This window comes from Perissodus microlepis, chromosome 4 (assembly GCF_051167445.1).
Source record: "Perissodus microlepis isolate ML-2025 ecotype Zambia chromosome 4, ASM5116744v1, whole genome shotgun sequence".
Lineage (NCBI taxonomy): Eukaryota > Metazoa > Chordata > Actinopteri > Cichliformes > Cichlidae > Perissodus > Perissodus microlepis.
Window position 1 is genome coordinate 6,881,303 of NC_140464.1, and position 14,728 is coordinate 6,896,030.

Consider the following 14,728-nt stretch of genomic DNA (forward strand, 5'->3'; position numbering starts at 1 on the left):
CCGGTATCGTTCCCTCCTTATTCAAGACTGCTCTAGTCACTCCTATACTGAAAAGACCTTCTTTAGATCCTAACAACTTTAACAACCTCTGTCCGATTTCCAATTTACCCTTCATTTCTAGAATACTCGAAAAAGTGGTTGCAGCTCAACTTCATTTACACCTGGTTAATAATAATATCTACGAGAGATTTCAATCTGGTTTTCGCTCATGTCACAGTACAGAAACTGCTTTACTTAAAGTCACTAACGATCTTCTAATCGGAGCTGACTCTGGTCTTCTGACCATTCTCGTCTTTTTAGATCTGAGTTCAGCCTTCGACACCATTTCTCACTCTGTACTTCTAAGCAGACTTTCCTCTCTCGGCATCTCTGTCACACCCCTCGCCTGGTTTCAATCATATCTCCTCGACCGTTCCCAGTTTATTCAACTAAGATCATTCCGCTCTCGTCTATTTCCCGTCACCTCTGGTGTACCTCAAGGCTTAGTTTTAGGCCCTCTTCTCTTCATAATATACATCCTCCCTCTAGGTACCATTTTCCGCAAATTTGATCTTCAGTTTCACTGTTTTGCTGATGACACCCAGTTATATCTCTCTTGCAAACCTGATTCCTCCCTCCCACCTTCCTCCCTTTCAGAATGTCTATCCGAGTTAAAATCCTGATTTACCTCTAATTTTCTAAAGCTCAATGAGGATAAAACTGAGATCCTCCTTATTGGCACCAAATCCAACCTTTTGAAGGCGAACCATTTCTCACTCACCATCGATAACTCCACAGTTTTCCCTTCTCCTCAGGTTAAGAGCCTTGGTGTCATCCTAGACAGCTCACTTTCCTATAAATCTCACATCAATAATCTCACCCGTTCTGCCTACTTCCATCTACGTAACATTAACAGATTGCTTCCTTCTCTTTCCACCCAGCCTACGTCCATTCTTGTCCACAGTCTTGTTACCTCCCGTATTGACTACTGCAATTCTCTTCTGCATGGTCTCCCCCAAAAATCCCTCCATAAGCTTCAACTGGTTCAGAATTCTGCTGCTCACATTATCACCAGAACCCCCTCCTACCAGCACATCACCCCTGTTCTTCAGGAACTTCACTGGCTCCCTGTGAAATTCCGGATAATATTCAAACTTCTTCTGCTCACCTTCAAGGCCATTCATAACCTCGCTCCTCCTTACCTTTCTGACCTGTTAACCACTACCTGTTCTGCCCGTTCACTTCGATCTTCTACTTCTATCCAGCTTGCTGTACCTTCCTTCCGCCTCACCACCATGGGAAGCAGAGCTTTCAGCTGCTCTGCTCCCAGGCTGTGGAACTCTCTGCCCCCAGAAATAAGAAACATTGGTTCTCTCCCCCAGTTTAAATCCCAACTCAAAACTCATCTGTTCAAATCTGCATATTCACTGTGAATCCACTTTTTGTTAATTTTATCTTGTGCTTTTGTTTTATTGTTCTTATTCTGCCATTGTTTTACTAAGTGTTTTATCCTATTGTAAAGTGTCCTTGGGTGACTTGAAAGGCGCTCATAAATAAAATGTATCATTATTATTATTATCATAATGTTTGATACCGAGCAATTTTTTTATTTTAAACATAGTGTTTGAATAAAAACAGGAACTGATAGAAGTTTAGCAGCACAATATTTTATCATTTAGATGCACCAAAAGCAATATAGATGCTGTCAAACCATATCCATCTGAAAAGCCAAAGGAAAGCACAAAAGCAGAAATGTGTTATTAATTCTGCTGCTTATTCCCTAGCGCAGTGAATGTAGCACCTGTTGTATTCCACCTTGTGTAAGCAAAGGCGATTTACAATTACACTGGTTCATGCTCATAAAAGCAGCCGTGGAACATGTTTACGTGCACGTGCAAAATGACAACATGTCACAGTAGACCGACTTGCTCCAAATAGGGAGATAAGGTGCAAAGATGTGTAGTGACATTGTCATAACTGTGCATATCATAAGATGGAGAACCAAGCAGAAACTTTTATAGATTCATATTGAAATACATAATAACTGACAACTCAGAGGGAAACATTAGGCTCATGAAAAATCTAATCGCAGCTCGTTATCATTCTATACATATAAATTTAATTGCTAAATTGATGCCTTTGGTGTGAAATATAGACCCTTCGGTGTGCAGCCAAATGTCTCTACTTCAGTGATATTTTTATAGTCTGAGGTCTCTGTATCATCATTAATAAATCGTAAGTCATCACTTCTCTCTGTCTTTGCTTAGGTGTTCACCAGATATGGGAAGTGCTATATGTTCAACGCAGCAGAGGAGGGGAAGACGCTGCGCACCACCATGAAGGGAGGGACTGGAAATGGCCTGGAGATCATGCTCGACATCCAGCAAGATGAGTACCTGCCTGTATGGGGCGACACAGGTAGGCCTGGAAACATGCTCACCATGATGTTCAAAAATAAGTTCATTACTGATTGATTTCCCTTTCAGTACCAGGTTAAAAACAAGACCACTATAGTTAAACGAGGCGATTTCAAATGAAGGATTCATTTTGTTCTCCGTTTTTTTCTTCACTTGTAGCTTTTTGCTTGATTATATGATCCATGCAACAGCAATATTTAGTTACTTTGACTGATTTGTACCTCTTTCCTTGATGTGATTGCATCTAGGATGCCGTATGAACTCGTGCAACACTTGCACTTTAGATTCATCCACCTATGAGTCAGTCATTCCTGGTTTTGGTAAAAGCTTGTTTTCATGTTCTTTTTTTTAATACCTCAAAAACTGTGTTGTTCTAAGCTTCAGCGTTAGCATGCAATATTTCATAAAATGCATTTTACACAGCTTACAAAACATTATTCTATTCCACTCAAACAAGTGGACTTCTTGAGAGTCCACTTGTTTCAGTCAACTCTCAAAGTTATTTCTTTCTTTCCATCGTTTATTTATTTGTCTGTCTGTGTTATGGGAATATTTTAACTGATCTCTTGCAAAGTGAATTTCAGATGGTAAAAATCATTGCAATGTTTAAAAAGCTATTTCCCAAGTTGTAGCCCAAACTGATCCTTTGGGCTGATGGTATTTTTTTTATTCACTTTATTTACTTTAGACATAATAAATAAAAAAGCGATTTGTGTTTTTTTTGTTTCTCCTGATGAAATCTCTTTAGGGAAAGATTCATACTGAGAAATTCCAAATCAAACAAAGTTCTAGAAAACTGAATGTGAAATTTTAAAATGCATGAGATGACAGTCATCAGTTTTTTTAATCCAAACAACTATAAATCTCTTCTTGTTTATACTTGTAAATCAGATGAAAAATGTTATTACCATTCCTGTCTTTTTAAAAAGTAAAAAGTATTGCATTGTATTGAGCTCAATACCCAAGGATTTAATTGAATAGAAGACTTATTTGTATAGCTTTTCTAGCCCACATCAAGCACTTTTTGTTGCACGACTTCTGTTGTATTCACTTTGAGAAAGGCTCTAAACAATTTTCTCAGGATATTTTCATTTGATGCATCTTCATTTATGCCCAACTGTGGGCATATTTTTTCCTTTGAGAATGTAGACGTCTTACTGATCATAATACATATTCAAACTCTTTTCAACTCAAACACTGAAACCTCTCTAATTTATTTTGTAAAATAGTGGAGCTTTAAATTATCTTATTTAGTGAGATACATGTAAATATATTATTTTTGATGCAGGGTGACTGTTTAAGGGAGGCTTGTTTTGTAAGCAGTGCCATATTGTAGCACATTGAATGACCAGTTCACGGCTAAAACAAGTGGAAGGGTAGACAGGGGAGTTCACAGCAGCTAGCTAAGCAATGCAATGCACAAAAAACTATCATCAGAAACTCCACGTCCTCTTACTCCTTATCTCTTTCTATTTACACTGGGTTTTGTAGGATTCCACCCAAACCTCCTTTAGGTTTTAATTCAGTTTGAACATGCTGTACTTCTGCCACCACCCTGACAGCATGTGGAACTCCTTCTCCCAGCAGGCGCCAGTTTTCAGTGCCCTTGTTTATCCCCTTGTGGTTTAATTAGCCTGGATGCACTGAGTCAGCCTCAGCATGGAGCATGCTGCTTCCTCAACTGAGCCAGGTCTCTGTGCTGTCCAGACATGATGGCAACATGCTGCACAGGCCCTAATTCCACATCTCCTCCCACCAGTTATCTTTTTCTCCATCCAGACAACCCACCTTCTTTCCTCCCATGGCTTCCCCTACTGTCCATCATCCAGAAGTGCAGCAGTTGGGTCTCTGGGGTTCTATTGGCACACTACAGTATCCAGGATGCTGCAGGGCAACCATGATACTCCTCACTTTATCATGACGGACAAACATCGCAAGAAATGTGTTTCATTCTGTGAAAAATGAACAAGACAGATATAACTTTGAGAGGTGGGAGAAAACAGATGGCCTGTTGCCTGGAAACGCAGCTTTCTTCTCGCCATGTTACTGACCAAACTGCTCAGTGAAGGAAATCATAAATGGACAGGATCTGTCTGTTTTTCCTATCCATACTGCTGCCTGCAAAATGCGTCCTCAGCCAGACTTTAAATAGTTAAATTCTCACCAGGAAATTAATTAGAGTAATTAGGACACCATTGTGGTCCATGATCAAGCATTTTTTGTTCTTTCCTCTTATATTCAGCGGGTAAAATAAGTATGGATCACTGGTTTTCAAACTAAATATATTTCTTAATATGCAGTTGACATGAAATTCTCACCAGATGTTGGTAACAACCCATCCAATCCACACATGGAAAGAAAATATCAAACCATAAATGTGGATAAATTCAGTTTTGTAACACAGGGAAAAAGTATTGAACATATGAAGAAGGGAGGTGCAGGAAGGCATGGAAGCTCATGACACCATCTAAAATCTATCACTGATAGATTTTAGCTGGTGTGAAATCTATCAATGCTTACACTTAGTGCAAATTAATACCAGCTGGTTTAGTCCCACCTGATGGCATATAAAAAGGTGTCTCATTACCAAGGTGTCACACAAGAAACACATCAGGATGGATAAAACCAAGCTCACTCAAGACTTTTGCAACCTTATTGCTGCAAAACACGCTGATGGCATTGGTTACAGCAAGAATTTCTACTGAAGGTTCCAATGAGCACTGCTGGAGCCATAATCAGGAAGTGGAAAGAAGATCATTTCGCCATGAACCGGCCGTTAACGGGGGCCAATCGCAAGATTTCAGGTAGAGGAGTGAAAAGATCAGATGACTAAATGCACTCAGTCGCCATGGCTGAGTGCATTTGAAGAAAAGGGATGTTGAAGCATGTTTAAAGTTTGCTGAACAACAATTAGAAAGACCTGTGAAATACTGGGAAATATAGTCTGGTCCAAGGACCAGACCAAACATGAGCTCGTTAGATGCCATAATACAACACCATGTTTGGAGGTAAAAAGGCACCATATTTCCCCCCCAAAACACCATACCAACAGTGAAGGTTAGAGGTGAAAACATTATGGTGTGGGGATGTTCATCACATGGCCCTGGCACACTTTATATATTTGAAGGAAAGATTTTTGATAAAAAAAAAAATAAAAAAAAACTTCTACCATCTACCAGGATGATGAAGATTAAATCAGGGTGGGTGATTCAGCAAGACAATGATCCCAAACACACAGCCAAGGAAACTCTGAATTGGTTTCAGAGCAAGAAAATAAGGCTGCAAGATTGGCCTGAACTGAATCTAATTGAAAGTCTTTGGAAAGAACTGAAGCTCACAGTTCATAGAAGGAGCCCACAGAACCTTCGGGATTTGAAGACTGCTTGTGTGGAAGAATGGGCTAAAATCTGTTTTCTACAGTCAATGGTGCGGACTGGGTGGGCTGTTACCAACGTCTGGTGAGAATTTCATGTCAATAGAATCTTAAGAAATATATTTAGAAAGCTGATGACGTGATCAGTACTTATTTTACCTGCTGCTTAACTGCTGCTCGAAAGAGTTTCCAGAGAAAACTGTTATATGGTCTGAGTTTTCAGCCAAGCTTTTTTATGTTTTTATTTTATACTGGATGGGGGCTTATAATTTAAATGCAATTCCTGTTATAGACTCATAAGAACACATGCATAAGGAAAAACTGATTTTAGAAAGAAAACATGTGCAGGACCTTCTTTTAAGCAAGCCAGAAACTGAAGCACAGCCCAGTCAGAGCAAATCTGAGTGCCAGGACATCATCTTCTACTGGGTCATCTGATAAACATTTTACCCATCTAATTGGCAAATCTCATATAGAGTATGCTATTTAGGCTTGTTTGGCATGCATACAGTAGCTGTACATCAGCGAGCAAATTTGTCAGCTCAAATTCATGCCAGCTCCTCTTTTACAGTTGTGTATGACCTGATACATATTTGCTGTTATCTATATCAGTCTATGTATTTGATATTTTGAAAACCATTTTGTCATTGCAGTTGAAACAATTTAAAAATCATATATGTAATTAGAGATGGCACGATACCGCTTTTTTATGTCCGATACCAATATCATAAATTTGGATATCTGCCGATACCGATATGAATCTGATATAGTGTGTTTCTTAATCAATAAAACTGTTTTTTAATATCTTGCTGCATTTTGTATAAGTTCATACTCAAGTTTAAATAAACAACACTAAAGCTGTTCTGTTATACCTGTGTGTAAAAAATACACTGCACCCAAAATATTTCATAGTTCAGCAACACTGATCAATCTAATAAACTTAAACCTACTCCATCCTTCCTATTCTGGTATTTTAAAGAGTACTTAGCAGAAATATTAAGCAACCTAACTAATAGGGTTGCAAACTCCCAGCAAAAAAAAATAAAAAATAGGGAACCACCCACCCTCCACCTCATGATGCTTAATCGACGTAATTAACTTTAATTTGATGCAGTGTGGAAAAAAATTCACAGAAATTATTTTTCAAGAATAATTAAATAGATTCAACATCTTTCTTCAACAGAATTGTAGACTGCACAGATGGTACCTTCCCAAAGTACTAGCTTATTAGGGTATATTAGACTTAAAAGTTACTATATACAGTAATGGACTTCTATACATTTTACATCAGATTAAAACTTTGGGTGTAAGATTCAGATAATTATTTATTAAAAGCTAGACATTTTAAATGAGAATAAGAAAGAAAAGTATTTCTTTGTGTCCCCCTTTTCCCTGTTAATGCCCTATCGGCCCCCCTGGCTAAACTTTGCTAGATCCGCCCCTGCACAGTTACCAGCCGTCAGCTGCATAGAAAAGGATCCTGGTGTAGAAAGTAATATTAAATAAATTCTAACAACAGATTATCAAGCTTAAACGTGCTGCTGTTGTTCAGCAGCTGGTTTCCTCTTTCTGGTGCGAAGTGGGCCAAAAACAAACAAGAGAGACGGAGTCGCGACAGAAAAGCAGATCAGCTGATCATTAATCAGTTTCACGATTGAAGTAGCAGCAGGAGAGGGAGATAAGAGACAGTCGCTCCATATATCGGTTGTTAAGCTTAACGCTGGAATGCTTTACAAACATTCAGAGATGAACTTACACACTTGCTTTACTTCTCTCTGGGATAACTTCCTCGGAGATGAAATGCCGGTTTGGTAGCGAGGCTACAAATACACACAGCCGCTCTATCACGTGATGCATACTGCTCCGACGTGCTACGGTTATGAGCCGAGTTACGCCATGTCGCAAGTTTTGTGAGGTGCTTTTTTACGGAGCCCCGCAGGGGACATGGAAGAAAAAAAAAATTAAGACGGACTTTTGCGAGATCTCGCAAAAGTTTTGCGAAATCTCGCAAAACAAACTCGGGATCTCGCAAAACTTTTGCAAGCTCTCGCAAAAGTTTTAGCCGCATTCTTTGGACGCCAGCTCGAAGCCGACCGGGAGGTCGAGGCACGATGTGCCGGGAAAGCGGTGTTCCTCCCGGCTGTAGTAGGTCTCGACCTCCCGTTAGCTCGAAGCTAACGGGAAGAATGCGGCTAAAACTTTTGCGAGATCCCGAGTTTGTTTTGCGAGATCTCGCTAAAGTTTTGCGAGATCCCGAGTTTGTTTTGCGAGAGCTCGCAAAAGTTTTGTGAGATCCCGAGTTTGTTTTGCGAGATCTCACAAAAGTCCGTCTTAATTTTTTTTCTCCCATGTCCCCTGCGGGGCTCCGTACTTTTTTGATATTTAATGGATCGGATTACATTTTTTATTTCTCTCCGATATCCGATCCAGTAATTTAGGTCAGTATCAGACCGATACCCATATGTAATATCGGATCGGTCCATCTCTATATGTAATCATACTATATAATGTTTTATCTTGCATATTGTTATTATAATGTGGCAGCTGTCTTTCTGCCAGACAGACAGGCTGTACTGTAGAGAGTTATTGCATGTGGTAGAGTGGAAAAGCAAGAGGATCTAAATCCTTGAGGGGGTGCCATATTAAATGTAAGGAGGGAAGGAACTGGATCATTAAGTAAATATTTTGCTTTGGCTGTTTTATGAGCGCTCTGGTATTACATTAAACCTCTGAAAATTTCATAATACCTAGAGTTCATCCGTTTTTCCATTTAAAGTCAGCAAGCAGTCTTTATGCACTCAGCACCCTGTCCATTCAATAGCACAACAGTGTTTGTAGAACAATGAAAAGCCCCTCAGACACATTACAGGCAAAGCCGCAAACTGTGATGACACTGAAGTCCAGTCCTTTCTTATATCAGATATATTTGTGTTTTCATCATCATCACAGAGGATTTCTTTAAAGGTAAAGTCAGCCCTTGTTTAAAAAAAAATAGGCTGTTCTAAACAGCCAGTTGTATTGTGCCCTGGTTGAAGGGATGCAGATTGTAAGAGATATGCAAAGAATCACAGAGTCAGGGGTTTCTGTCTTCTTCTGTTGTCTATTTTCCATCTGTTTGCCATTCATCTTATCAGATTTTAGCTTCCATCTTATGTGACAAACAGGAAAGTGCAACCCAAACAAGCCTCGGAGTCCGCCGTTAAAATCGTGCCTTGTCTATACATTTTCTGTCTGCTGTTAGGAAATGAAAGCGATGGTGAAAACACTGAGAAAGGGAGCAGGGTTTTTTTTTCAGCAGCAGGTTAAGTCAAGTGCAAGTGGAATTGGAAAGTCCTTGATCCTTTTATCTTTACTTTTTGTATCTTTTCCTTTTGTGATGTCAGTGTGATGTTCTCAAGTGCAATCTTTTGTGTGTGGGGTTTTTCTTCTTGGATATTTAGAGTGCATCTTTGATTGAACCGTATTGTTTCTTAAATTGATGAGGGAAAAACACAAGGGATCAGTTTAATTCTTAATCAATCTGCCATCCAAATATTATGTTTAGTTGGGTATTTTTACAGGATTGTGGGTCAAAAATTTCTTTCTTTACATCTTAGCTACAGTAGCATAGGTGGCACATCTGAATGCTTTGCTCATTTGCTGCTTTTTGCAGTTTCATTCAGTCTGCTTGGAAACTATTATTACTCTTCATGTCAAGATTTTGCAAAGACAGCATTTTAGCTCTGTATGATTTGTCTGTTGCTCAGATTTATCTACAATGTTTCTATCTGAATATGAATTGAATTGATGTTGCTGTAGCTTTTTGCAAAAAAATGCCAGACATAAGACTGAATGCAGAATCCGGTTGAATTCATTTATGTTGAACAGAGAAGCAGAGTACTGAATGAATGATTAAACAAAGGAACATAAACATAGATTGAGTATTCAAAAAATGTAGAGATGTGAACTTTTCCATTAAGACTGGAAAACTTGTGAGCTGTTAAAGATCATATGGTATGATCAAACAGTCCAGAAAAGTTGCTAAATGGACCTCATGGTGAGATTTTGGAAGGTGAAAAATGTGAGTGCATTTAAGAAATTGATTTTAGTTCAACACAAGTTGAATTTTTATATATGAAACTGCACAGCGCATGAATATATGCTATAGAAGTCAGCATCATCTTTCTGGGGCTGTGGTTAGTCACAGTGATTCCTGACATGTCCACAAGCACAGACTTGTGGACATGTGCTCACAAGTCTGTGCTTTAAGTCCTCTTGATTCCAGAGGTCAACAAGGCATTTTTCGTGCTGTGAGCTGCAGCTCAACTGGGGAAAAGAAAGGGGAGAAAGAAAGAGGGAAAGAAAAACAGCAGGGAAGAGGAACGGTAATAAAGGGCAAAAGAAAAAACCAACCAACAAAAAAACCAACAAAACAAAAACAAACAGACAAAAAAAATACATATATCAATCACATCGATCACCTGTTGAGAAAGAAAAAAGAGAAAACAAGCAAAAAAAAAAGCCATAGTCCCCGTCCTCTAGGGCATGAAGCAGGTATGGAGGAGATCAAGACTCCAGACATCCAGAGGCCCTCAGAACTCAAGAGACCAAGGAAGACCAACAGAGGGGCAGCCGCGCCACTATCCCAGAAAGAACTGAGGAGAGCCCCAGATGAGGGGTCACTCAGCAGCCGCGGAGCAGAAGCCAGGGGGGGTTGCAGTGACATGCCCGTGAGCTCCGCCGGCAGCCAGCTGTGCCAGAGTGACCGAGCCTCAGGCCGAGGGCACCCCACCCCCGAAGTGGCCCGAGCGAGCCCCAGGCTCCAGGCCCCGACAAGCAGCCACCAAGGAGTGAGCCGGTGTGTACCTGGACGCCCATCCCCGGACACAAAGAACCACCAATGCACCGAGGTCTGAGGGCGTCTGCCACCGGCAGGGGGAGTGGTGGTGGTGATGGGCGGGGGGGCGGGGGGGAGATAGGCCTCCATTCCTTGGAGGGCCTGAGATGTCCCTAGAGAGGTGGCGTCTGATTCCCGACCTGACATATAGACACAGAACATCCATTCCCACCCTCATGCTCTCATATGCAATTACTCAGCACTCACCCAACGTGGAGACAGACATAAATAGACACTGTACACACAATCGGACCCCCCAAGCGTACTCTATACCCCAGGTCTAGGTACCCTTGCCCCTGGAGGGGGAAACTGCACCCAGACCCAGGTAGTGTTGCCCTTTTCCCTGGGGTGGAGAGAAGCAGACCGCCCCGACTCCGCAGCAGCAGGGAGGCTCCACATTCCAGACCCCAATCGGACGGCCAACTCCTCCTCCCAGAACCCTCCCCACGCGCACACACACCCCAACAGGCAACAGAGAACAGGGGGGGGGTGTGAAGACTCCAAACATCCCTCCGCCCGCTCATATGTAGTGTTGATGTATGTGTGTTTTAAGGTGCATTTAAAACCCAGGAGGGCATGGAGCTACCTGCCAGAGAGCAGCAGCGCATAGCCCCTCATGATAGCCCTCAATGTCCATCCGACATTTGTGCTCCACTAGCTTCCTTATTTATTTATTTTAAAGATAAAACCTTATTGTAGTGGTTTACACATTTGTTTGGCAAGCAAAAGGTTGCTGGTTCATTTCCATTTAGAGATACAAATTCTCTTCTGGGTTGTGTCAGGAAAGGCAAATCAAACATGCGGAGCTACCCACTGTGACCACCCCTTGTGACAAGAGAGTAACCGAAAGTAGCTTCTTTTTTTAAATTTATTTTTATACTGGTCAGCTTTAAGGTGATTTTTTTCCTTCTTTTTCCACTGAGCCATAGTCTCTGGTGGCTTTCTCCATGTTGCACCTTGAGGTAATTTTGTTTCCCTATAAAGTGAAATGGGGTCTTGGCAGTATTTCTGATTGCAAGCAGGCCTATCAGCAATTCAGAATGATTCTAAATTGCTAAATTATGCACTTTGGTAAAGATAAAACTGTCAGGTTCACACATTGTACGAATCTGATTGTAATTCTAGAAACAGCTCAATATAGTAATGAGTAAATGAGCCCCAACACAAGCATGTGTACGACTAGGTTAACATCCGCACTGTTTGCACACTACTCTATCATGTTTGGATTACCATCTGTTTCAGTAAGTATGTATTTACTGAAATAAAAGGACACATTTAAATGTTGAACTGATGCTTGATTAGAAGGAAAGAGAGTAAGAAATAGAGCTTATTTGTTTTCATCTGACGATCATACATTTTTTTATTGGACCAAGAGGAATGCAAAAAGTCAAGATAATAATAAAAATCAAATATAAACTGTAGTCAGTCGCTAAGTGTAATACATTAGTGAGCATTAATAATAATGGATTGCATTTATATAGCGCTTTTCTAGGCACCCAAAGCGCTGTACAATTCCACTATTCATTCACTCTCACATTCACACACTGGTGGAGGCAGCTACAGTTGTAGCCACAGCTGCCCTGGGGCAGACTGACAGAAGCGAGGCTGCCATATCGTGGCATCGGCCCCTCTGGCCATCACCAGTAGGCAGTGGGGTAAAGTGTCTTGCCCAAGGACACAACGACCAGGACAGAGAGAGCAGGGGGATCGAACCGGCAACCTTCTGGTTACAGATGAGCTTCCCAGTCCCCTGAGCCACGGTCGCCCCAAGACATTCACATGATTATACAGAGTTTATGAGTGAAGGCTTCTTATATTCACTTTCTTTTGAAATTTTTCTTCAGCTTGCCAGCTGCCAAGTCATTTTTGCTCTCCTACATTACACCCATAATACAGACCTTTTATAAAGCCTGACATGCCCAGTCCTCAATGTGACAAATCCTGTAGAAAGGTGAAATAGAGAGAGGAAGGTGATAGGCTGTGGTAGGACTTTTTCATCACATCTTTTACACACTATTCATGCACCCACAGTCTTGCATGCGCAGATCAGTCGATCGTCTTCTTTTGCTTACTTCTCTGTTTGCCCATAGTGAGCTGAAACCTGAAGGGGAATGGAGGTGAAATCAGAACACCACCTGCATTCAAACAGTCAAACAAAGCAAGCAGGATTCAGGTTATGACTGTAGCTGTTGATAGCATCCTAAGTTAGTCCAGCCCTCTGACTGCACAGAGGGCAATATAAGTCAAATGAGTGTGACTGCAGTGATGAAATAGATGGTAACTGCAGATCTGTGATTCTGCTAAAGCTATGGTCATATGTAGCAAACGTCATTATTCATGATCCCCTTGATCATCTTTTGATAAGGGAAGATGAACTGATGGGACCACAAACAAGCACAGCCATTCCCATTTGCTCTGATCTCTTATGCTCACACATGCGCGCACATATGTACTACTAATAACACATTTTCAATCACAGCAAGAGATCATTGTTTCATGTGCTGCATCTTGTTCTGTGTAAATTGATGTCTTGTTATGAGAGATAAAGGTCTCGAACCGTCTGATTCTAGTGTCTTACAACTAAGCAACATTCATTTGCAGGATGGTTAGCTTATTTGGTGTTCTTTATCATCTTTTATTACCTTTATGCAGTTGCTCTTCACTGCTGGATTTGTTTCTATTAGCTATGTAATGCAAGACAACTGGGTGTGAATAAAAGCTAATGTAAAGTCAAGCTTTTTCCAGCTTGTCATTTGCGTGAATATGCTGCTTTTTGTAGGCTATGTGGGAAGTTAATGTCTTTTTTTTGTCATGAAAACACAGATCAGAACAAGTATGATGATTAGCTCTTTCCACATTTTATAGACCAACACGTTAACTGAAAAATCGTGGTTAATTGCTAATAAAAATACTGCCATGGATTGATTCTGAGCTATATATGTGTCTGCTTCTGCTAAAATAACATTTTAATCCCCTGTTGGAATAAAATAAAATTGATAGTTGATATGTGAATACTCTGGAAAGGTGAGCTACCTGGTGAGTACTAGAACTGCTGTCTGTGACATCCTGTAGAGACTTTTGATTTGAAGGGAAGCTCGGAAGAAATTATGCACACAGTTTGTTAGCTTCGCCTGATGGTGCAGCTGCTGCGATGGGCTACTAAGAGAGGAGCAGACACACTCCTGTGTAAAAAGATCAACCCGAACATGACCATCATTCACAGAGCCAGGTCGTTTTCTCATATTTATTAGCTGTCAAATGCGAAAGTCTGCTACTGATCTCAGTGAATGATCGGGTCTTGTCTGTCTGGAAATTTGCAGATTTCGGTAAAATAGGGTGACATGCTGCAGTTTCTGCTCTTCAGAAAAGCAGAAAAATCATCATCAAGTAGACTGTTTTATAACTCTGATATGACTTGACAGTTTTCGAGAGGACAACACCCTCCATCAAGAGGATGAGCCACAGAAGGTCATTGCTGAAAAGGGTGGCTGTTCACAGAGAATGAAAACTTGACTGGAAGAGAAAAATGAAAATATTTAAAAGTCAGTTCAAGAACTTGGGAGAGCTTAACATGCTGTGGACTGCAGCTGGTGTCAGTGAATCAAGAGCCATCACATACCAGCGTCTTCAGGAAAGGGGCTACATCTGTCGCATTCTTAATATCAAGGGACTCCTGAACCAGAGATGACATCAAAAGTGTCTTACTTGAACTAAGGGGAAAAAGAGCCGGACTGTTGCTCAGTGGTCCACTGTCCTCTTTTCAGATGAAAGTAAACTTAGCATTTCATTTAGCAATCAATATCCTAGAGTCTGGAGGAAGACTGGAGAGGCCCCGAATCAAGGGTAATTGAAGTCCAGTGTGAAGTTTCCACAGTTTGTGATGATTTTCGGTGCCATGCCATTTCCTGATGTTGGTAGTGGTTGGTCCACTGGATTTTATCCAGTCCAAAATCAACTTGGCCCTCTAACTGTGGCTCTTCATGCTTCCATCTGCTGACAAGCTTTTGAGAGGTGCAGATTTTCCAGCAAGACTTATCCCCTGCCCCAAGTGCCAAAACTACCACTACTATACTGACCACATTA

The 14,728-nt window shown here is 40.9% G+C and overlaps 1 protein-coding gene across 2 annotated transcripts in view; it reads left to right on the forward strand.

Moving 5' to 3' along the window:
- The window catches only part of asic2 (acid-sensing (proton-gated) ion channel 2), a 402,072-nt gene that overhangs the window by 364,279 nt on the left and 23,065 nt on the right, over positions 1–14,728 (forward strand). For both annotated transcript variants that reach the window (XM_084925296.1, XM_084925295.1), the window contains one exon: positions 2,247–2,397. In XM_084925296.1, coding sequence (XP_084781422.1) covers positions 2,247–2,397 — 151 coding nt within the window. The remainder of the gene's footprint in view (positions 1–2,246; positions 2,398–14,728) is intronic.